The sequence below is a fragment of the Chiloscyllium plagiosum genome, chromosome 3 (genome assembly GCF_004010195.1).
Source record: "Chiloscyllium plagiosum isolate BGI_BamShark_2017 chromosome 3, ASM401019v2, whole genome shotgun sequence".
Lineage (NCBI taxonomy): Eukaryota > Metazoa > Chordata > Chondrichthyes > Orectolobiformes > Hemiscylliidae > Chiloscyllium > Chiloscyllium plagiosum.
The window spans coordinates 37,789,772-37,814,892 of NC_057712.1; the positions used below are offsets into that span (position 1 = coordinate 37,789,772).

At 41.0% G+C, this 25,121-nt stretch overlaps 1 protein-coding gene across 3 annotated transcripts in view; it reads right to left on the reverse strand.

The window, feature by feature from the left end:
• LOC122542453 (signal-induced proliferation-associated 1-like protein 2) overlaps window positions 1-25,121 on the reverse strand; it is a 557,075-nt gene that overhangs the window by 94,573 nt on the left and 437,381 nt on the right. For all 3 annotated transcript variants that reach the window (XM_043680159.1, XM_043680169.1, XM_043680179.1), the window contains exon 16: window positions 20,799-20,961. In XM_043680159.1, the coding sequence (XP_043536094.1) occupies window positions 20,799-20,961 (163 nt within the window). The remainder of the gene's footprint in view (window positions 1-20,798; window positions 20,962-25,121) is intronic.

Sequence of the window (25,121 nt, forward strand, 5' to 3'; positions counted from 1 at the left end):
TAACTTCAGAAGCAATCACCCCAACACCCACAAATGGAGCTGCAGTAAGACATTATTTCAATGAGCTACATCACACTACAGCACCCAAGAACTACAAAAAGCAGAAGAAAAATATCTATACAACATTTTCAAGAAAAACGGATACCCAATAAACACAGTCCACCGATTCTTCAGAAACAAACCCAAACAGGCAGACATAAAGCAACCAAAAACTGTAGCTACATTACCTTACATCAAAGACACATCAGAAATGACTTCCAGACTACTCAGACCCCTTGGCATGGTAGCCCACAAACCTACCAACACACTTAAGTAGAGACTAATGAACCTAAAGGATCCAATAGATATTACCAGCAAAACTAACGTCATTTACAAGATAGCATGCAAGAACTGTAAAAAAAAACTACATCGGACAAACTAGCAGGAAACTTGCTACTAGGGTACATGAACACCAACTGGCCACCAAAAGACACGACCCACTCTCACTAGTTTCCATACACATAGACAAAGAAGGACACTGCTTTGACTGGGACAATATACACATTCAAGGACAGGCGAAACAAAGACACGCATGAGAATTCTTAGAGACATGGCATTCTAAGTAGACCTCCCATCAATGAACGCATCAACTTAGATCCCATCTACCTACCCTTGAAAAAAAACCTGGAAATGACATCACCCTCCTTAAGAGACCAAGACCTATACGTAGAAAGGTGGGACATACCAAAAGCACTCACCAGTGACTCTCACTGATGATGTTACCTAGTATGGTGACGAAATGTCTGAAAACAAACCTTCAAGCTCAGCTAGCTAACTTACAGACTTATCATCAATCTGAGCTATAAATCTTCTCAAAAATCACTAACTAATCTCATCTTGGACTCAACTTTACTTTCTTGCCTGCTCTTCATAACCCTTCTATCCATTACTGATTAAAAACTTGTCTACCTTCTCCTTGCCTTTACTTCCTCAATGCACCATCATCATCCACCACACTCTAGATAGTGAATTCCACAGATTCATGACCGTTTGAGAGAAGTAATTTCTCCTCATCTCTCTTTTCAATCGCTACCCCTGATCTTCCTTTTATTTATTCATTCACAGCATGAGGCAGCATTTATTGCCCATCCCTAATTGCCCAGAGGGTAGTTAAGAGTCAACCACATTGCTGTGGGTCTGTAATAACATGTCGACCAGATCAGGTAAGGATGGCAATTCCCTTCCCTAAAGGACATTAGTGAATCAACAAAGGATTCATGGTTATTATTAAACTTTTAAATTCCAGACTTTTTTTTAATTGAATTCAAATTCCACCATCTGCCATGGCAGGGTTTGAACATCATAACATCATCAGGGTCTCTGGATTAACAGTCTAGCGATAATATCACTAGGCCATCACTTCCCCACACATTATCTTAAAACTATGACCTCTTGTTCTAGATTGCCCCAAATAAGGAAACATCCTTTCTACGTCCACTCTTGTCAGTCAGAGCAACTTAGGTCTCCTCCCATTCTTCTAAACTCCACAAAGTATAGGCCTGACTGCTCAATCTTTCTTCATAAGATAAACTTCTCATCTCTGGCATCAATCTAGTGAATCTTCTCTGGGCGGCTTCCAATACAACTACATCCGTTCTCAAGTAAGGGGACCAAAATTGTATGCAATACTCCAGGTGCCTTTGCACTAACACCTTCTCCAGTTGTATTCTATTCCTTTAGCAATAAATGCCAAACTTCCATTTGCCTCCCTTATTACTTGCTCTACCTCCACTCTCATTTTCTGCAATTCATATATGAGGACACCCAGATCCCTCTGGTCTGAAGCACTCTGAAATTTCTGTCCATTTAGACACTAATTCTAATCCTCCAACCAAGTTTGATATCAACATCAAACTTCATCTGTCAAATTTTGGCCCATTCACCTAAGCTATCTGCATCATCTTGTAAATTTAATATTTATTCAATGCAAATTACTTTCCTACCGATTTTAATGCCATCTGCAAATTCAACGATAGTACTTTCTATCCCCACTATTAGTACCACAAAGGAGCATCAGTCTCAAATTTTGTGCTCAAGTCTGGAGTGGGACTTGAAAATACAACCTTCTTTCTCAATAAGCAATCTATTGCAATTCATTGACATCCATCAACAAGAAATAACAAAACAATTTCTTTATCAACATCCAACAGTTAAATTGTGGAAGAATGTGAGGAATAAATCTGCTGTCTATTGGTAAAATTAATGATCCTTGAAACATTACTCAGTGTATTGCTATTTTTAAGATGCATTAGAAACTGACAAGAATAAGATAGAATACCTTCAATATAGATAGTACAAATAGTAGCAAAATACATAGATTAAGTAATGTTAAAAAAAAGTCAACTTCAATCCAATGTTCAGAGTGTGGTGCTGGAAAAGCACAGCAGGACAGGCAACAGGGCTTTCCTGATGAAGAGCTTATGCCCGAAATATTGATTCTCCTGCTCCTCGGATGCTGCCTGACCTGCTGTGCTTTTCCAGCACTACACTCTCAACTCTGATCTCTAACATCTTCAGTCCTCACTTTCTCCTAACCTCAATTCAATGAATGATGATGGAGTCATTCACAGAGTTGGTCTGATGACAGTACCTGCTGTCTGAGATTACAATGCTGGCAACTGGCAAAAAAATTGTATGAGGGACAGAGGAGGGTGAAGCGTGAAAAGGAAACATGATTGACAAGAGGGTATAATCTGAAAATGTGTTGCTGGAAAAGCGCAGCAGGTCAGGCAGCATCCAGGGAACAGGAGAATCGACGTTTCGGGCATAAGCCCTTCATCCCGAAACGTCGATTCTCCTGTTCCCTGGATGCTGCCTGACCTGCTGCGCTTTTCCAGCAACACATTTTCAGCTCTGATCTCCAGCATCTGCAGACCTCACTTTCTCCTCCAAGAGGGTATAATCTCAAGATAAGGACTACTTAAGAGAGAACAATTACGCAGCACTGCACCTGGATAACAGAATGAAAATACAAGTGATGTCTGATGCTTATCTAGTCATTGCATTTGAATAACCAAGATATAAAATGAATTCAGGAAAAGAAACTGTGTGAATTCAGATATCATTTGGAGCTTAAAATCAGTGCAGGCAAGAAAGCAGTAATGGCTCCCTATTGTGCTGAGCAATCTGTTTCTATAAATTATATAATGAGCTTCACTTTCTTGAAACCATTTAAAATTAAACAATCTTCTTCATTTAAAATAAAAATGATCTACACAAAAGAATGAAAAATGAAAAAAAAAAATTCCATTGGAATTTTTATTGCAGTTTTTTTGGACTTTTCACAGAAATATGCTGAATTTTTTGCAATATGTTCAAACCTGATCATCTACTTTAAATTGTGTATTTATTGTAGAAAATATGAAATGAGTAATGAGAAATTAAAACAACTTGATATTTAGGTGAGGATGTGAAGAGAAGGCAAGGTTGTTGCCCTTTATATATAATTGCATTTAGAGGTTGTTAGAGGTTGAATAGACACAGTCATTAACTTGAATGTAAATGGTACAAGCTACATGATCAAGCTATTAAGTTGTGTCCACTGAATATAACAACTATGATAATTCCCAAATGTTTACTTGACATCTCAAAATGCAGGCACAGTATGGTTAATGATTCAGCAGCTTTTTTTGGTCACCCCTTTTATAATGATGTCCCTTGTGTGTTTCAGTTCTTGCTACAGAAGATATTGTTAAGGTGCAGTTTAGAGATGGTGCTCAAAATAGTTCTACGAAACAAAACGCAGAATTGTTCTCGGCTGGAACCAAACTATTGAAGCCTATCCAAGCAGCTGCTCCTGAGTGCTGTCGGAAATAACAGATATATATTGTGAACTATTGACTTGTATGTTCAATAGCTATGATAACTGGGTATCAGCTGTGGCATAACAGTAACACTATTCCCTCTGAATTGGAAGCTTTGGTTTCAAGACCCAGCTGGAGAAAAAAATACACAATTTAGGCTGTCCTGGGTGAAAGTTATTCTTCAACCAAAACCTTAATTGATATCAGTTCATTATCTCACTGCTGTTTATGCTGTGTACACATTGGCTGCTGCATTCCTGACATTACAACAATGAATATACTTGGCAAACACTACATTGGCTATAAATTGTTTTAGGATCCAAAATTTTGAAAAGCACTACATAAACCTGTGAAGTGCTGCTTCAGATAGATTGGAGGAAATCTGAAGTAATCTCAATGATCAAGGGGAAGAAAATCAGTCTTTGGGAATTATACGCTTGCTCATGAGCTGATACTTTTTTGGAAGGTACAGAAATCCATTACGAAATATGCAAAGCTAAAGTTGCGGTTCAATTGGTAGTACCATGCCTCAGAATCAAAATAGATGTGGGTTCACCAGGGCTTGAGCACAAAAATATAGGCTGACATTCCAGTGTAAAACTGAAGGACCTCTGCACTGTTAGAGGTGCTATTATCATTTTAGGACATGATAAACAGGAAGAAATAATAGGGGTTTGTTAGAAACATATGACTACAATCCTGCTGATTTGATGAGTTACATGGCAAGGGCAGCCTGGATGATGAGCTCGTTAAGTGTTTGCAGGACTGTTGGTTAGCGCAGTGTGTTCCGAAGCCAGGCAGACAGCAAGCTATACTAGACCTCATAATGTGCAATGAGATAGATTTAATGAATTATCTCATAATAAAGGCACCTCCATGTAGTAATAATCATAATTTGACAGAATTTTGCATTCTCTTTGAGGGAGCAAAAAAAAAAGGATCTAAAAATTGTCTTTTATATTTTCTATTTATTCTGTTCAGAAATGTTACACAGCTTTTGGGCAGTGGAACTTGAACTTGGGCCTCCTGGCCCATAGTTACGGACTTTACCACTGAGCCACAAGATCCCTCAAAGAATAACATTTTAGACCTACTTAATGGCAATTATGAGGGCTGGAGAACAGGGCTGACCGAAGAGAATCAGGAAATGGGGTGAAGAGACACAGAAGCAAAGTGAGAGGGATTTAAGCAGCTATTTCAGAATATAGAGAAAAAATACATCCCAACGAACATTAAAGATTCCAAAACAGGATGCACCATCTATGGTTAATGAAGGAAGCTAAACATCATATCAAGCCGAAAGAAAAAGCACATAACTCTGCAAAGTTGAGTTGCAGGCCAGAAGATTGGATAAAATATAAAGTAATGCAAAGAATGACTAAGAGATTAGAAAGAAGGGAGAAATTAAAGTTCGAGATAAAGCGAGCTAAAAACATAACACAAAAAGGAAGAGTTTCTACAAATACTTAAAAAAAGAAGTGTTTCAAGTTAGAATTCAATCATGAAAAAAGGGAAGATAAACAAATATTTAGCATCCATTTTCGCTATTGAGGAAAGAAATGGCAGCCTTGAAATAGTTGTAAATCAGAACGTGAAAAGGATTGAGAAATCTCCAGAGAAAGGGGGTTGAGCAAACTATTAGATCTAAAATCTCACAATTCCTCTCTTTCTGACAGCTTTCATTCTACCGCGTTCAAAGAAGCAACTGCTAAGATAACAGATGCGTTGGCTTCAATTTTACAGTGATACATGGATTCTGGAAAGGTCCCATCAAACTAGAAAATGGCAAATGTGACCCCTCTGTTCTAATAAAGGAGGGAGGCAAACAGCAAAATTATAGACCAATTTGTCTAACATCTGTCAAAGGGAGTCTTTTATAATAAGGAATAGCAGAGTACTTTGAAAATCTTAATGCAACCTAACTGGACAGGGAAGCTCCACAAACTGCCCCAGCTTCAATGATGGGGGAAGCCAACATGTCAGTGCAAAAGTCATGACTAAAATATTTCCATCCATGTTCAGACAGAAATGCTGTGTGGATGAGCCATCTTAGCCTCCTTTCAAGGTCCCCAGCTGATAATGGTCATGAAGCTATTAGATTCATGCTATCAAGAAATGGCTGAAGCCAATGAGAACTGCAAAGGCTTTGGGCCCAGACAACATTCCAGCAACAGTACTGAAGATTTCTGATCGGAATGAGCTATGCCGTTAGCCAAAGGTAGTAGTTACAACACTAAGACAATACTTGATAGTGTGGAAAATTGCTCAGGTGTGTTCCGTCTACAAGGGGGAGGATAAATCCAGTTACCATGCCTTCAGTCTACTCTTGATCATTGACAAAATGATGAAAGGGGTTACCAATCATTAAGCAACACTTGGAACGGAATATCCTGCTCATTAACACTCATTTTGGGTTCTATTCAGCTCCTGACCTTAATGCAGCCTTGGTCCAAACATGGAGAAAAAAGCTGAATTCCAGAGATGAGGTGAGAACAACTGCCTTTGAAATCAAAGCAATATTTTACAGAGTATGGCATCAAAGCGTCAATGAGAATTGAGGAAAAACTCTTCAATGATTGGAGACAAAACAAGATAGTTATGGTTTTCATTCTCAGTCCAAGGACATGAGTTTCTCAGGGTAGTGTTCTAAGCTTAAACCTCTTCATCAATGACCTTACCTAAACCATAAGATCAGACGTGGGGATGATCGTTGATGGTTGCACAATATTCAGCAACTTCCACAACTCCTCAAATACTGAAGCAGTATGTGAGTATATGCAGGAAGACTGCACAATATTGAGGCTTGGGCTGACAAGTGATAAGAAGCATGCACGCTACACAAGCGATAGTTATCTTCAACAAGCAAGAGTCTAACCACTACCCCTTGACATTCAATGGCGTTACCATTGCCGAAGGACCAATATCAACATTCTTGGAGTTAACAATGATCAGAAATTAACTAAACCAGCTATATGAATATAAATGCTGAGACTACAAGAATAGTTCAGAGGCTGGGGTTTCTGCAACAAGTAACTTACTTTCCTTCTGTCCAACATCTGTCAATCATCTACATGCCATAAGACAGAATTGCGATTGAAAACTCTCTATTTGCCTGGATGAGTGCAGCTCCAACAACACTCAGGAAGATCCGCACTATTTCGGACAAAGAAGCCAGGTTGGCATGTATGACGTGGTGGGCATTACAGAGACGTGGCTGCAAAGGGATCAGGATTGGCAACTGAATATTCAAGGATATACATCCTATCGAAAAGGCAGGCAGAGGGGGTGGGGTTGCCTTAGTCGTAAAAAATGAAATTAAATCAATAGTAAGAAACAAAATAAGGTCAGATGGTATAGAATTTGTGTGGGTAGAATTGAGGAACCACCAAGGTTAAAAAACCATAGTTGGATATATGTACAGGCCTCTAAACAGTCGTCAGGAGCTAGGGTGCAAGATGTGTAGGAAAGGCAAAGTTACAGTGATCATGGGGATTTCAATATGCAGGGAGACTGGGAAAAATCAGGATTGCAAGAAATGGAATTTGTGGAATGTCTATGAGATGGTTTTTTGGAGCAACATGTGGTGCAGCCCATTAGGGAATAGGCAATACTGGATTTAGTGTTGTGCAATGAGGCAGACTTGATAAGGGAGCTTTAGGTGAAGCACTCTTAATGAGGCTGTGATCATAATATGATTGAATTTACCAGGAAAGACAGTGGAGTAGCAATGGCAAGGGTTTCTGGGAGTAATTCAGGAAACACAGCAGAGATTCCCCAAGGAAAAAGCAGCATGGTACAGGGAGGATGAGGCAACAATGGCTGACTAGAGAAGTCAGGGATAGCATAAAAGCAAAACAGAAAGCACATAATGTGGCGAAGGGCAGTGGGAAACCAGAGGATTGGGAAGCTTACAAAGACACACAGAGGGCAACAAAAACAGAAATAAGGAGGGAGATGATTAAATATGAGGGTAAGCTAGCCAGTAATATAAAAGAACACTGTAAAAGTTTCTTTTGATATATAAAGGGCAAAAGAGAGGCAAAAATGGACATTGGACCACTGAAAAATGACACGAGAGAGATAGTAGTGGGGAACAAGGAAATCGCTGAGGAACTGAAAAATTACATCCCATCAGTCTTCACGGTGGAATACTTCATTAATTTCCCAAAAATTCAGGAGGCAGAGCTGAGTATGATGGCCATCACTAAGGAAAAGATGCTAGAAAACTGAATGGCCTGAAGATGGATAAATCACCTGGACCTTATGGCCTACACCCTGTGTTCTAAGGGAGAGAGCTGAAGAAATATTGGGAGCATTAGTTCTGATCTTTCAGGAATCACTAGAATCATGGAGGGTCCCAGAGAACTGGAAAATTGCTAACATGACACCCCTGTTTGGAGAGTAGGGAGTAAGGCAAAAGATGGAAAATTACAGACCAATTAGCCTAACCTCAGTTGTGGGTAAGATCCTGGAATCCATTGTGAAGGAAGAGATTTCTGAATACTTGCAAGTGTATGGTAAAATAGGCAAAGTCAGCATGGTTCCATCAAGGGGAGGTCATGCCTGACAAATCTGCTAGAATTCTTTGAGGAACTAACAAGCAGGTTAGACTAAGGACAGCCAATAGATGTTATCTATCTGGACTTCAAGAATGCCTTTGACAAGGTGCAACATGACCTCATGGCTCCAAAATACAATCCCTCTACCAATAAAAGCCAACACACCATACACCTTCTTAACAACCCTTTCAACCTGGGTGCAACTTTCTGGGATTTATGCACATGGACACCAAGATCTCTCTGCTCATCCACATTACCAAGAATCTTACCATTAGCCAGTATCCTGATTTCTTGTTACTCCTTCCAAAGTGAATCACCTCATACTTTTCCACATTAAACTCTATTTGCCACCTCTCAGCCCAGCTCTGCAATTTATCTATGACCCTCTGTAACCTGCAACATCCTTCCGCACTGTCTACAACTTCATCGACCTTAGTGTCATCTGTAAATTTACTAATCCATCCCTCTATGCCTTCATTCAGGTCATTTATAAAAATGACAAACAACAGTGGCCCCAAAATAGATTCTTGCAGTACACCAGTAGTAACTGAACTCTAGGATGAACATTTCCTATCAACCACCACCCTCTGTCTTCTTACAACTAGCCAATTTCTGATCCAAACCACTAAATCACCCTCAATCCCATGCCTCCATATTTTGTGCAATAGCCTACCATGGGGAACCTTATCAAAGGCTTTACTGAAATCAATATATACCACTTCAACTGCTTTACCTTCATCCAGCTGTTTGGTCACCTTCTCAAAAAACATATTAAGGTTTGTGGGGTATGACCTACGCTTCACAAAACCGTGTTGACTATCCCTAATCAAATTATTCTTTTCTAGATGATTATAAATCCTATCTTTTACAATCTTTTCCAACACTTCACCCACAACCGAAGCAAGGCTCACTGGTCTATAATTTCAGAGTTGTCTCTACTCCCCTTCTTGAACAAGGGTCAACAATTTCTCTCCTCCAGTCTTCTGGCACAATTCCTGTAGACAATGATGACATTAAAGTCAAATCCAAAGGCTCTGCAATCTCCTCCCTAGCTTCCTCGGGAATCCTTGGATAAATCCTATCCGACCTAGGGAACTTATCTATTTTCACACTTTCCAGAATTGCTAACACCTCTTCCTTATGAACCTGAATTACATCTAGTCTCATAGCCTGCATCTCAATGTTCTCCTCAACAACATTTGTCTTTGTCTTTTTCCTGTGTGAATACTGACAAAATTTAAAATGGTTTGGTGAAAGGGAAATTATGTTTGACCAGCGTATTGGAGTTCTCTGAGGTAAGTACCAAACAGTGTAAATATAGGGTCAAAGCGTGTGGTGCTGGAAAAGCACAGCCTGTTAAGCAGCATCCAAGGAACAGGAGAGTCAACGTTTCGAGCAGAAGCTCTTCATCAGTAATGTGGGGGTGATAACGGGGTTGGAATTGTTGAGGATGAGGACCAGTTCAGCCAATCGGATGAGTGTGTTGGTGGAAGGGTACTGGCTGGAGAGGAGGAAACGGAAGCCTTGGAGGCCTTCATTATGGCAGATGGACGTGTACAGTGACTAGAAGTCCATGGTGAAGATGAGACACTGGGGCCGGGGAACTGAAAGTCACGGAGGTGGTGGAGGGTGTAGCTAGTGTCTCGAATATATATGGGGAGATCCTGGGTCGACTGGGGCAGTCAGGTTTGAGAGTTTTGGGTAAGAATGCCCAACCAGTATCCTTCCACCGACACACTCATCCAATTGGCTGAACTGGTCCTCACCCTCAACAGTTTCTCCTCCGAATCCTCCCACTTTTTCCAGACCAAAGGGGAGCTATGGGCACCCGCATGAGCCCTAGCTATGCCTGCCTCTTCGTCAGGTACATATAACAGTTCACTTTCCGCAGCTACACCAGCACCATTCCCCACCTTTTCCTTCACTACATCGATGACTGTATCAGCGCTACCTCGTGCTCTCACAAGGAGGTTGAACAGTTCATCAACTTCACCAACACGTTCCACCCTGACCTCAAGTTCACCTGGACCATCTCGGATACCTCCCTCCCCTTCCTAGACCACTCCATCTCCATATCCGGTGTCCAACTCAACATGGACATCCACTTCAAACCCACCAACTCCCACAGCTAACTGGACTGCACCTCCTCCTACCCTGCCTCCAGTAAAAATGCTATCCCTTTCGCCTAATTCCTCCGTTGTGCCGCATTTGCTCCCAGGAAGACCAATTCTACCACAGAACATTCCAGATGGCTTCCTGCTTCAAGGACCGCAATTTCCTTTCCCACGTGGTCAACAATGCCCTCCAGTGCACCTCCTCCACTTCCTGCACGTCCGCCCTTGAACCCCACCTCTCCAATCGCAACAAGGACAGAACCCCTCCTCGTCCTCACCTTCCACCCCACCAACCTCTGGCTACAACACATCATCCTCTGCTATTTCCGCCACCTTCAAACAGACCCCACCACCAGAGATAAATTTCCCTCCTCACCTCTATCTGCATTCTGCAGAGACTGTTCCCTCTGCAACTTCCTTGTTAGGTCCATGCCTCCCACCAACGTACCTTCCATTCCCGGCACCTTCCTTTGCTACCACAAGAGGTGTAAAACCTGCACCCACACCTTCCCCATCATCTCCATCCAAGGCCCCAAAGGATTCTTCCACATTCAACAGAGATTTTCCTGCACCTCCACACGTCATCTACTGTGTCCATTGCTCTCGATGTGGTCTCCTCTGCCTCTTGTGGAACATTTCAGAGAACATCTCTGGGGCACTGAACAACCCACCGCCCTGTGGCCGAACACTTCAACTCCCCCTCCCACTCCGCCAAGAACATGCAGGTCCTGGGTCTCCTCCACCACCAAATTCTAGCCACCAGTGCCTGGAGGAAGAACACCTCATCTTCTGCCTTGTGACCTTCCAATCAATGTCGATTTCCTGAACCACCCCACCTGACCATATCCCAGATCCAACCCTCCAACTCAGCACCACTCTTCTGAACTCTCCTACCAGTCCATCTTCCTTCCCACCTATGCACTCCGACTTATCACCATCACCCCCTATCTTCACCTACCTCTCGCATCCCCCAGCTACCTTCTCCCAGCCCACCCTGTCCCATTTATCTGTTAGCCCCCTTGCCACCTCCCACATTCTTGATGAAGAGCTTATACTCGAAACGTCAACTCTCCTGCATCTTGGCAGCTGCCTGACTGGCTGTGCTTTTCTAGCACCACACTTTTTGACTCTGATCTCCGGCATATGCAGTCCTCACTTTCTCTAAGTATAAATATAGGGGAACCAGTAGATGCACTGCACTTAGACTTTGAGAAAGCATTTGGAAAAGTGTTACATCAAAAGCTACTATGGAAAATAAGAGCTCACGATGTAGCAGGTAGCATATTAGCACGGAGAGAGGACTGGTTAGTTAATAAGCAGCATAGCGTGTGCACAAATGAGCCATTTTGGGGTTGGTAGGATGCTATGAGTGGCTACCAGTAGGATCAATGTTAGGGACAAAGAGACCAAACATATAGTTGCTAAATCTGAGGATACATAGATAGGTTGGAAAATAAGTTGTGAAGAGGACATAGATGTCTGGAAGCTGAAAACGGTAAAAGCTAAGTGAGTGTAGAAGAATTTGGCAGATGGAACATAATACGAGAAAGGTCTGTTTCTGTGTTGCATGATTCTTTGACTATTTAAATTGCCCACTTTGGTTGGTAGCAGAAAACGAGCATATAATTTAGTTATGCCACGTTTGGAATATTGCATACTGTCCTGGTCAGAGCACTACCAGAAGGAAGCAGATACTTTGGAGAAGGTACAGAAAGGTTTATCAGGATGTTGCCTGGTATAGCTGAATTTAGCTTTGAAGAAAGGTTGAATAGACTGGGTTTGTTTTCACTGGAACGTAGGAGGTTGAGGGGCAACCTGATAGAAAGTTATAAGATTGAGAATGGCATGGATAGAATGCAAAGTACGAGGCATTTCCCCAGCATGGAAGGGTCAATTACAAAGGTACATATGTTCAAGGTACAGGGTAGAGGGAAGTTTAAAAAAGATTGTGAGGCATGTTTTTCACACAAATGGTGGTGAGTGCCTGGAATGCGCTGCAAGAGATGGTGGTGGAAGCAGACACAGTTGCAGCACTCAAGAAGTATCTGGAAAAATACATGAATAGGAAGAGAATGGGGGGATACAGATCCTTTAAGTGAAGGCAGTTTTAACATGGAAGGGCAAATTGTGTTGTTGCAGACTTGGAAGGCCGAAGGGCCTGTTCTGTGCTGTATTGTTTTTTGTTCTCATTTAAATGAATTGAGATTGCAGAATTCTGAGGTACAGAGAGATTTGGGTGTGCTGGTCTATGAATTACAGGAGAAAAAGCATGTCTGTACATCAAGTGATTAGGAAGGTAAATGGAATAAAATAAAAACAAAGAATGGCAGATGTTGGAAACCTGAAACAAAAACAATGCACTGGAGAAACTGGTATGGCAATTGAGAGAAACACAGTTATCATTCTGAGTGCAGTGACTCTTCATGAGCAGATAAATGGAATGTTGCTGTTTTGCAAGGGGAAAGAAAGCTAAAAGTGCTTTGCTATAGTAATATAGAATATTGGTGAGGCCACAACTGTGGTACTAAATGGATTTTTGGTCTCCAAACTTAAGAAAAGATTTATGCATTACATGGAGTTCCAAGACGGTTCATAAAACTGATACTTAGGATGACAAGATTATTTTATGAGGATAGATTGAGTAGGCCAGGCCTGTAATCAATAGAATTTAGAAAATTGAGAATAGAAGAGTTATTGAAAAATAAAGGATTCTCAGAAGGTTTGACAGGGTGGATGTTGAAAGGATATATCCCTTTATGGGAGACAGCAGAACTAGTAGGCACAGTATAAAACTAAACAATCTCCAATTTACAACAGTGATAAGGAGGATTACTTTCTCTCCAAGGATAATGAGACTTTGTAACTCTCTTCCCGAGAGTGTGGTGGAGGATTTTAAGGCAGAGGAAGACAGATTTTTGATTGACAAAAGAATCAATTATTGGGGGAGGCAGGAATGTGGATTTGAGGCCATACTGGATTAGTCATGAGATTATTGAACAGTGGAGCAGACTACAGGGTGCGAATGGCCTAATCCTGCTCCTAATTTGTATGCTTTTTCTGAAACTGTGAATAGACGATATGCTCAATAATCCAGCTGAGTTCTTTAATGAAGTGTCAAACTAGGTGGATGATGCCCATCCAGTAGAGGTTATGTACCTTACTTTTCAGACAGCCTTTGATAAACTGACACATGGGTGTCATTTGGAGCAGGTTGGATTATATTGGATTGGAAGTCAGCCTCATAGATAGCTAGTTGAAATCGCACAGGCAAATGTAACTATCGAAGGTTTTGGATGTCTATGGGGACAGCTCATGATTGGACTTTTGCAGGACTTTGTGTTGGGATTTTCAGTGTCCATGACTGTTAATGAATTGAATTAGTGCTGTGATGGAACCATTCAGAAGTAACCACTAAAGCTAATGAGGCCCCAAAAAGAAACTGGAGGTCATTGTGGATGCATCATGGGAATGAGACTAGGCCTTACTGAATACAAGTGGGGCTTCCAGGTGATACTGGTAGAATATATAATCTAAAATTAGGAATACTCAAATTTGGCTGTACAGCACAGTCGCATGGTCACACCTAGAAAAATGGTGTCTTGTTTAAGTCCTCATATGGTTAGCTTAGAAGTCTAGGACACAGTAGGTATGTTTAACCACCAGGGAAGGTTTGGAGGGGGTGATAAGTCTCAGTCTTCCATCTGTCCTATAGTTTTACAGATTTATTCTGTGTTACATATATAAATAAGATGCATATACTTACATCCATGGTCATATCTGAAATATATCACTGGATCTATCCTGTGAACACGTGATATGAATCTGTCTAGTCTCATCTGCATGTACCTTAGGGAGGATGTGATATAAATCACTAAAACTGTTATTTGGAATGCATGTCTTTTATGATTGCCTGTGGGAACGTACTTTAAATAACAAATTCTGCACACTGTTGATTTGTCATCCTAAGGTGTGAAGATGGGCAGCAAAGACATATGCAGTATCTCAGAGGTATTCCAGTTCCAATGTTACAATCAAGTGTGAGGTTATCCATTTTGGACTGAAAAAGGAAAGATCAGAATTCTCTATAGTATGAAGTTACATGCAGCGAATGTCCAAAGAAATTTGGGGTTCAGGTGTAAATCTTTAAAGTGTCACAAACAGGTACAGATAATAATCAAGAAAGCTAATGGAATGCTAGCTTTTATATCTAGAAGACTGGAGTATAAGGACGGAGAAGTTATGCTGCAGCGATATGGTTAGACCCCATTAGGAGTATTGAGAGCAGATCTGGGTACCACACCTTAGGCTGGATATATTGGGAGTACAATATAGATTTACAAGAATGATACCTGGGCTTCAGAGGTTAAGTTATGAGGAGAGATTATAAAAATTGGGCATGTTCTCTCTAGAATATAAAAGGGTACTGGGTGATTTGGAAAACAACAGGAAAAGACAAGATAAAATGGTGGCAGAGTAAGACATTCCTGCCGGAGCTCTTCTGGTCTGCCTGTTCTTTTTTGTTTTTCTATTTCTTTTCTCTCTCGGAGCCTGGAGGTGAATCCTGGCGCAGCAGCAGGCGCGGGCAGCGAGACCCGGGCAGAGACCGGCACAGGGGAGGCAGTCCTGGAACTTACTTTGGAGCAGCTGAGTGCCAGTATTGAGCAAACTGGAGACTTGGATCGGAGTGGGGATGGCTGTAGGAATGAGGTCTGGCAGGGATGGTCACACCATGTGCACTGAGCTGCTACAATGTAATGTTTGTTTGAATTTTTTTTTAACCTGGCTGTAAAGTCAACCCTGTCTCATTTCTAACTTATTTCTTAAACTCTGTAAAGTAATGCAACTACTTTTTAATTCCTCTTCTGTATCCAAGATTTGTACCTCCGTATTTGTACCTAAGGTGGCACCATAAGGCAGAGACATTGAAAAAGCTTTTCACTGTACTTCTACAATGGAGTACACGTGACAATAAAGGATATTCTAATTCTAAGATAAAAAAAACTATTTCCACTGGTTGGAGATTCTAGAACGAGGGGGCAAAGTCTAAATTTGAGGCCAGTCCATCAAGAGAGATGTTTGAAAGCACACCTACATTAGAGAGTGGTAGAGATTGGGAACCCGCTTCCATAAATGACATATGATGCTGCATTTTAAATCTGAGATAGATAACATCTTTTGGATGTAGGTTTGCCCACTGAGCTGAAAGGTTCATTTCCAGACGTTTCATTACCCTACTAGGTAACATTTTCAGTGGGCCTCAGGCGAAGCAATGCTGAAAATTTCTGCCTTCTATTTATATGTTTGGGTTTCTTTGGGTTGGTGATGTCATTTCCTGTGGTGATGTTACTACCTGTTCCTTTTCTCAGGGGGTAGTAGATGGGGTCTAACTCGATGTGTTTGTTGATAGAGTTCCGGTTGGACTGCCATGCTTCTCGGAATTCTTGTGCGTGTCTTTGTTCTAGGATGGATGTATTGGCCCAGTCGAAGTGGTGTCCTTCCTCATCCATATGTGAGGATACTAGTGAGAGAGGGTCATGTCTTTTTGTGGCTAGTTGGATGTTCATGTATCCTGGTGGCTAGTTTTCTGCCTGTTTGTCCAATGTTGTGTTTGTTACAGTCCTTGCACTGTATTTTGTAAATGATGTTAGTTTTGCTCATTGTCTGTATAGGGTCTTACAAGTTCATTAGCTGCTGATTTAGTGTGTTGGTGAGTTTGTGGGCTACCATGATGCCAAGGGGTCTGAGTAGTCTGGCAGTCATTTCCGAGATGTCTTTGATGTAGGGAAGAGTGGCTAGGGTTTCTGGATGTATTTTGTCTGCTTGTTTGGGTTTGTTCCTGAGAAATAGGTGGACTGTGTTCATTGGGTACCCATTCTCTTTGAATACACAGTATAAGTGATTTTCCTCTGCTCTGCGTAGTTCCTCTGTGCTGCGTAGTTCCTCTGTGCTGCAGTGTATGTTGGCTCGTTGAAATAATGTTCTGATGCAGCTTCGTTTGTGGGTTTTGGGATGATTGCTTCTGTTGTTCAATATTTGGTCGGTATGTGTTGGTTTTCTTGTAGATGCTGGTTTGAAGTTCCCCATTGGCTGTTCGCTCTACTGTGACATCTAGGAATGGCAGTTTGTTGTTATTTTCCTCCTCTTTAGTGAATTTTATGCCAGTAAGGGTATTATTGATGGTCTTGAATGTTTCCTCTAATTTGTTTCATTTAGTGATGACAAAGGTGTCAGCCACGTAGCAGACCCAGAGTTTGGGTGGGATGGTTGACAGAGCTGTTTGCTCAAGACTCTGCATTACTGCCTCTGCTAAGAACGCTGACATCGGAGATCCCATGGGTGTTCCATTAGTTTGTCTGTAAGTTTTGTTGTTGAAGGTGAAGTGGGTGGTAAGGCATAGGTCCACTATCTTGATGATATTCCCCTTGGTGATGAAGTTAGTTGTGTTTGGTGTATGTGTCCTTGGGTCTTCTAATAGTGTAGTCAGTGTTTCCTTGGCCAGGTTAATATTGATTGAAATAAACAGGGCTGTTTCATCAAAGGAGATCATTATTTCATCCTCTTTTATCTTAATGTCTTTGATGGTCCTCAGAAATTCTTGGGTGGAATGGATGGAGTGGCGTGAGCCTTCTACTAAGTCTTTTAGTCTTTGGTGTAGCTCCTTGCCCAATCTGTAAGTTGGTCTGAGGGGGCTTCCAGGGTCTGAGGGGACTCCTGGTTTGTGAATTTTGGGTAATCCATAGAAGCGTGGTATGTTGGATCCGTCTGGTTTCATTTTTTGGAAGTTGGCCTTATTTACTTGTCCAGATTTCTGACGTTTTTTGAGTAGGTCTGTGATTCGGTTCTCTAGGTGTGGGGTCAGGTCTATCGCCACTTGTTGGTAAGTGTTGGTATCTGTAAGTAATGCGTTTGCATTTTCAATGTAGTCTCTTCGATTTAGAATGACTGTCAAGCGTCCTTTGTCTGCAGGTAGGATAACAATGTTTTTATCTTTTTTTTAAGTCTTTCCAGTGCTTTCCTTTTTGTGTATTGAGTATGTTTCCTTCCTTTTCTCTGCTTAATGTTGGTGGAACTACTTGTCTGATGGATTGTTGGGTTTCTTCTCTGAGTTGGTTGTCTTTTAGTGTTGTTTCGAACGCGGCTAAGAAATCTTTCTTGTCCGCATCCTGGCAGTTGTAATTTAACCCTCTTACTAAGACGGCTTTTTCAATGTCAGACAAGTTTTTTATTCGTGCTTCTGTGTTGTTACTTTGTGTAAGTTTGTCGATGTTTTTCTGCAGGTCTAGATTTTTATTTTCTGTGTTTGTCGTTGTCTAGGATTTTGACCTAACTCAAGTGAAGGAACACTGATACAGATCCAATTTGGAATGTCGGTGAGTTGACGCAGAGTATCATGTAGATAATACGCAATGCTGTCACTCTCTGTCAGTGGTGGAAAGAATGGCTATTAGAGCTGGTCAATAGGGTGTCAATCAAGTGGCTGCTCTGTCCTGGAGTTTCAGTGGTTTTCCAGCTGCATTCATTCAGGCAAGTGGAGTGTATTCATTCCATCACAGATCTGATATGCACTTTGTAGATGGTGGGCAGGCACTGGTGAATCAATAGGTGAGTTACTCATTGCAGAACTCCTGGCCACTGACCTGCTACTCTCTGCAACAATGACTCCCTTAAGCAATCCCTTGATTGTGATCAAGTGTAAATACAATGCAGCCCATTCTTCCACCAGAGCCAAAGCAGATAACTAGCCTCCTGAAGAGGAGTTTCTGAGGTGGAATAGTCTGGGGAGGTGTCCTCACAGTACAGATTTGGGGAGGCAACGACCTGGAATTAAGTGCCTAATGATGACCATGAAGTTATTGTCGATTTTCAGAAAAACCTATCAAGTTCACTAATGTCCTTTAGGGAAGGAAATCTGTCATCCTTACCTCGTCTGGCTTACGTTACTCCAGACTCTCAGTGATGTGGTTGACTCTTAACTGCCCACTGGGTAATTAGTCAATAAGTGCTGGCTTAGTCAGACACCCACCTCTCGTGAATGAATAAAGAAAAACAAGTCCAGACGTAGTGTACTGCACAATTTTAACATCTCGTGCTCTGCAGCAATGGAGCAGCTAAGTAAAAACTGTGATGCATACTGAAGAGATGGGAGAGAGGCAGTAGCATTCTGAGGAGGAAGAGGAGGACAGCGAGCAGGGTGAACATCATCTTCAGCATAACAGATTGATACAGAATTGGCTCAATAAGCCAAACATGACTTTACTGACACCCAGTTTCGATAGGTGCAAGTTGGATGAAGTGATCAATCATTCACTGTGAATGTATTGTTGTTCAAAGGCAAGCAACCCCTTTTTTGCCCCTGAAGCAAATTCAGCCTTTTTTGTTGTTTCTTCACATTTTTCCTGTTGTTCAGTAAAATTGAATGATTTCACTCGTTCAAAGGTTTTTCAACATGTGATGTGCCTGCATTAAACAATTACAAAATGTTTTGCTGTACTGTGTTAGTGAAAAAAGTAGTACTCCCTAAGTTGGGTTTTAACATGGTATGGTGCTGAGGTTGGTTAGCCTTTGTACTTCCTTCTTGTAGGTGGAGGTACGATGACAGTCGATCAGACCGATGGGTGATGGAAGTAGCAATACATTTACAAATTTGATATTCCATTTCTAATTAGGTGTTAACTATGTCACCTTAGACACTGTTCTTGACCATTTCCATCAAACTAATGGACTTTAAATATTACGCTGGTGGTAGAAATCTTAGAATGTACCAGCAGGGGCATGTATTTCTGCTGCTGGTGAAGGCATGATAGCACAACACCACAGAGGTGTGGTGCATACATAATGAGATGAGCAGTGAAGAATTGAACAATATAACTCACAGGTACTCGCAGAGAGAAATCCTCTGTGAATTTCTTCAGAGCTACCACTTAAATAATCTTCTTTTTGCCTTTTTTCACTGCCCGGTGTGTTGCACAGGGAAATATAATGTAGAAAGTAACTCCAAATTTCATTTCCATTCAATATTAGGATGCCTTAGATGTTCATTTCTAATATTTTCTAGTTCTGATGAAAATGATTAGATGGAAACACTACTTGTTACTCTGTCCCAATTCTGTATGACATTCTTTTATTCAATCATTGGACATGAGTCCTGCTGAGTAGGCTAATACTTGTTTCCCACACCTAATTGCCCTCGAGCAGATGGTGGTAAACTGCCTTCTTGAACTGCTGTGGTTCATGTGCTGTAGGTAGACCCACAAAGCTGTTAGGGAGGGAATTCCAGGATTTTGATCCAGCCATTGAAGGAATGGTAACTTACTTCTAGAAACTTAATTTAGAATGAATTTAAAACTGCTGCTTGAATCCTAACTCTCAGCAATCCTGCTCAACCATATCCCCAGTACTTGACTATATTGGCTTCTGGCCCAACTATGCTTGATTCTTTGTAATTAATCCTTATGTTCAAAACTCCACGCCCCACTACATTCTTTCATTACTTCCTTGAACCTCTCTCTCTATATTCACCCCACAACCCCCTCCATTTTGAGATACCTGCACTCCTTTAATTCTGGTACCTTATGCATTGTTCAGTTCCTTCACCCAACTGTGCATTCAGCTTTTAAGCCCAAAGCTTCCTAAATTTCCTTTTTCACAGTAAGGCGCTCCTCCAAATGTCCCTGTTTGGTGAAGCTTTTGGTCACCTGCTCCATCATCTCCTATTTGGCTCAGCAGCACTTTGTTGTGCCTTGGGACATTTTACTATACAAAGAGCAAGTTGTTGCTAAACTGTTCCACATATACAATCTGTGCAGTTCACAAAAGATTTCCTTGTAAACTGTTCCACAGAATATAGCTGGGTAAAACACAGCATGGAAGCTACAGTCCTGTTAGTCACTGGATGGAAAGTAGGGTCAGTCCCCTTTAACCTAACAAATGCAGCTAACTGTAGTCATATTAATCAACACAACAACAGTATTTTTAGTGAGTAGTGAACTGCATTTAGTACTGATAATAAGTAAAAAAAGTTTTCCATTCTGGGTGCTTGTGAAAAGCATGTCATGAATGTAACAGGAAGAGCTGCCAACCATATTATGGATTTGATTGACCTGAAGTCTTAGACTTGTTAGTATATTTGGAGTGAAGTCAGAATGCATCCTTGGGAGTGATTTGTAGAAGCATAGCATTGTTCAAATTCAAACTGTCTGTCAGTTAGAGTTTTGTTAATAAAATCAGTGGTCATGTCTTGTGAATTAACCCCGACAGGTGCACAGACTAAAGAGATGGCTAACCTTCCTTCTTCTCTGTTCCAAAGGAGGGCTGTCTGGCAGCATCAGCTTCAGAAACTCCTCCTTGGTAAATGTTTGCTGCGGTTTACTGATAGGATTCAGGTCCTCTGCTGAAGCCTGATGTTGGCTAGAAGTTGATAGTTCTGTTACATCACCATACAGTCTCCTAGAGAAGGAAAAGATGACATGAGTATTTAGTGAATAACAGCAATTAAACTGAGCTCTATACTTGTGCCTGGTGATTGCAATTGTTGAATGATATACACACATGCAAGTACAGTACAATGTTCTATCAAGTGAAAGCTTAATCTCTAGCATTAAGTAAATTAATATTTAGTAAAACAGGTGATTGCATATCTACAAATAAGGAGTATTTATTTCACTGTAAAGTTGATTATTTTTAAAGTCCAACAATATTCTTGCATTTTAGGCACCTTTCTTCAATCAACTACATCCTGCACAATGCAGTGTTTATGGGGTAAAACATTCCAAGGTTCTTTACAGCTGTGTTATCATGCAATGTTTGACACTAAGCCACAGAAGGTGACAGTAAAATAGGTTTATGAGGATCTTAACAGATAAGAGAAAAAGAGGTTGAAATTATGGGTTATATAAATTGAGAGAGATGAGGCCATGTAGGAATTTGAGAGCAAGGAGTCAAATTTTAAAACTGATGCACCGCCTGACATAGCTAAGTGAGTTCAGAGATTAGGTGCAAGTTAGAATACGGGCCATAAGAATTTTGAATGAGCTCAAGTATATTAAGGGTTGAGAGAGCACGGTCAATTTTTAACCCATTTCTTTGAAGTTGGTGGACAGAATAGAATGACTAAACATTCTGTTGGTCAGAACTGTGTACAACTGTGTGGCCAGCTTTTATTCAGCATCTTTTTGTACATAACAAATGGAGGCCCCTTGCCAGTTTCCTGAAGAAGGGCTTATGCCCGAAACGTCGATTCTCCTGTTCCCTGGATGCTGCCTGACCTGCTGCGCTTTTCCAGCAACACATTTTCAGCTCTGATCTCCAGCATCTGCAGACCTCACTTTCTCCCCTTGCCAGTAAGCACAACAATAAGAACTCCAACATTTTGCTTGTATATAATGCATAAAGAATGATTAAAGATCCACATGAATGATTGCTTGGAAAATTTACTGGCAGTTGTCCTAATACAGGGTTACTTAAAACACAAGTCGAAACACGCTGAAAGACTGGAGCGACTGGGCTTGTATACCCTTGAGTTTAGAAGACTGAGAGGGGATCTGATTGAGACATATAAGATTATGAAAGGATTGGACACTATGGAGGCAGGAAATATGTTTCCGCTGATGGGCGAGTGCCAAACCAGAGGATGCAGTTTAAAAATACGGGATAGACCATTTAGGACAGAGATGAGGAGAAACTTCTTCACCCAGAGTGGTGGCTGTGTGGAATGCTCTGCTCCAGAGGGAGTGGAGGCCCAGTCTCTGGATTCATTTAAGAAAGAGTTGGATAGAACTCTCAAGGATAGTGGAATCAAGGGTTATGGAGATAAGGCAGGAACAGGATACTGATTAGGAATGATTAGCCATGATCATATTGAATGGTGATGCAGGCTCGAAGGGCAGAATGGCCTACTCCTGCACCTATTGTCTATTGTCTATAGAATCACTTATAATTGGAAATCATTAATTCTATATATTATTCAGAGAGAGGATGTTTAGATATGCACTGAGGCTTTCAAAGTTAGTAAGACTTTATAGAGTACACAATACAAAGTAAGATAATTTTTTCCAGAACTTGATGCTCAATATTTTACATCTCAGAAGCTTACATGCAGATTTAAATAATTTATTTTTGTTTCAGTTGAATCTGTTATAACATAAGTTTCTTCAATGAGAATTGGCTATAACACAAAAGAAGAATTTAGACTTTAGAATTTGTAGAATGTGAACTTTCCTTACCTGTATTGACTATAACATGATCCGGTCCCACTGGTTTAAATGGAGCAGCTATTACATGACTATCATATAACGTGGGATCGCATGAGAACAGAACTATTGCATTATACCAGAACAGACTGTACTTATGTAGATATTTAGTATTTTGATCAGCAGAAAATACTGTGGACAGTCTCCTGAAAATGGCTGGGAAGGTCACAGGAGGTGAAGTTAAACAGGTGGGTTGATATCAGGGGAACCCCTGCTGTCTTTCTGTCACCACAGGAATTAAATTCCAGGGAAGATTTACTCACCCTATCAATTGAGACATTTAAGTGGCCAATTAATAACTAATTAAAGTCTTCTCATGCCACTGTCATGATTAATCCTGTCAGGCAAGAACACAAGCAGCTTTCTCGCTGGTAAAATCGAGTGACCTATATTCTGCGTTGGGAAGAAGCAGGACTTCAAACAGTGCAATAATCAGGGACATGGATTGGACAGGGGTGTGATAATTGAAAGCCAAGCTTCCAACAGCCTTTGATGTGGTGCTGTGGATCACAGTGATTGCCATGGCTGGCAGGTTCAAATGGGGCATCTTTGCTATCCCCCTGGGAAGTGATCCAAGCGGAAAGGTCACTGGGTGACTCATTAAGCGGCTACCTGCACATGATCTAGAGGGGTTTCCCATTGGTGGTAGTGTATCCTGTCCTTTCTCACAAGTGTTACTACACTACCAAGCAGAAGATACTGTCCTATGGAAGCAATTAATATCCCCAATAGTTTCTTGTCAACCTAAAACATCTTTGGAGAATATTGTAGTTGTTTTAAAATGTCACTAGATTCTTGTCATTGATTCTTGTCTCAGTGTTCAGATACCTACTTGTTCTAAAAATAGTTTATGTTCATGTAGTCTCTCAAATATGTTAAATGATTCAGTACCTAGAAAATCATAGAATTGTCATAAACAGAAGGAAGCTATTCAGTCCATCGAATATACACCAGTTCTGAGACCAATTCTGTTATTTCCATTCAATGTGTTGTACATATCCCATGAATAAAGAAAATAAATTTTAGGCAAAGATATATGCTGATTTTCAGTTGAAAATCAACTTTCACAATTACGTAGTGGAAAAATGCATCAAAACTGTGAGTCTGACAAATAAATGCATTGATGCAAACAAGAAGGTATGACCAACAATCAGACATAAAATGTTAACCTCACTCTTGCATTCTCTCCAATCAGAACATTGTCATTCTTGATCAGATACAGTAAAATAGGGTTTTGCAGAAGGGTCATTGGACCCTAAATGTTAATTCTGATTTCTCTCCACAGATGCTGCCAGATCTGCTGAACTTTTCCAGCAAATTCTGCTTTTGTTTTTGTGGAGTAAAATAAAGTACTAGGAAGGTAGACTGCCAGGGTACAAGGTAGCTGGGGGTGGGTGGTTGGGTAAACATTCAGGGTTGGTTCAGGGTGGGCTGGAGAAAATCACATGAACAGGTTGGAGAGAGGTAAGGTGTCAGGTGTAAGGGGGCTTGGGTTCAGTGGTAGAGGTGACAGGTTGGTCCTTTGATGGGGTCGAAATTCAAGGATCAGTTTGGGGGTAGGAGGGAAGGTATGTTAGGTCACTGGGGGTGAGTGTTGCATCTAGGGAGACACAGTCAGATCTCAGGGGTGTCAGATCAGGCTCTGGGAGTTTTAAGTGGTCCAGAGGTTGTGTATTTGGGAGTGCGCAAGGCAAATACGAAGTTCACTTGAGCAGTTACTCAGGAGTTATATTACGTATTACATTACAGTTCCACTTAATTTCATTGCAATCATCCGAAATCTTCAATTTCTATGGAGACATTGAGATTTTCTAGCATAGAGAATGTGCCCAGAGGAAAATTCAATTTTCCAAGCGATGCCTTTGGAATGTGCTACAATGGGTATTCCACAAGTTCCCACGCGCAACTTGCAAAACAACTGTCTGGCTGGGGTAAATTTTCCCATTCGCTGACCACTATTAAATAGCTGTCCCATTAAACTGTTCACTAACATTAATTAGAATAACAAAATCGAAATGTCAGCTAAATGGTCCAACAGGAGCGTACTTTGTAACCATTCACCATAGGCAGCAAATTGTTCTCAAAATTTCAAAGATTTTTGTGTTACTAGGATTGCCGGTGTTAGGATTTTAACATTTCAAATGTAGTTATGCTCTTAACATTCTGTGCAGATATTTCTGATGGCACCGGTCTGTTTGTGCCACTAATACTCAGTTAAAACAAGAAAATAAAGTGGATGAAAGATGAATATTTATGAAAATATTGGGATGATACTAACAATTAATTTAACTGGTCACTAGTCCAACTGTTTTCAGTCTAGGCACTTGGTAAAGGATATATTGATCCTGAAGGGGATGT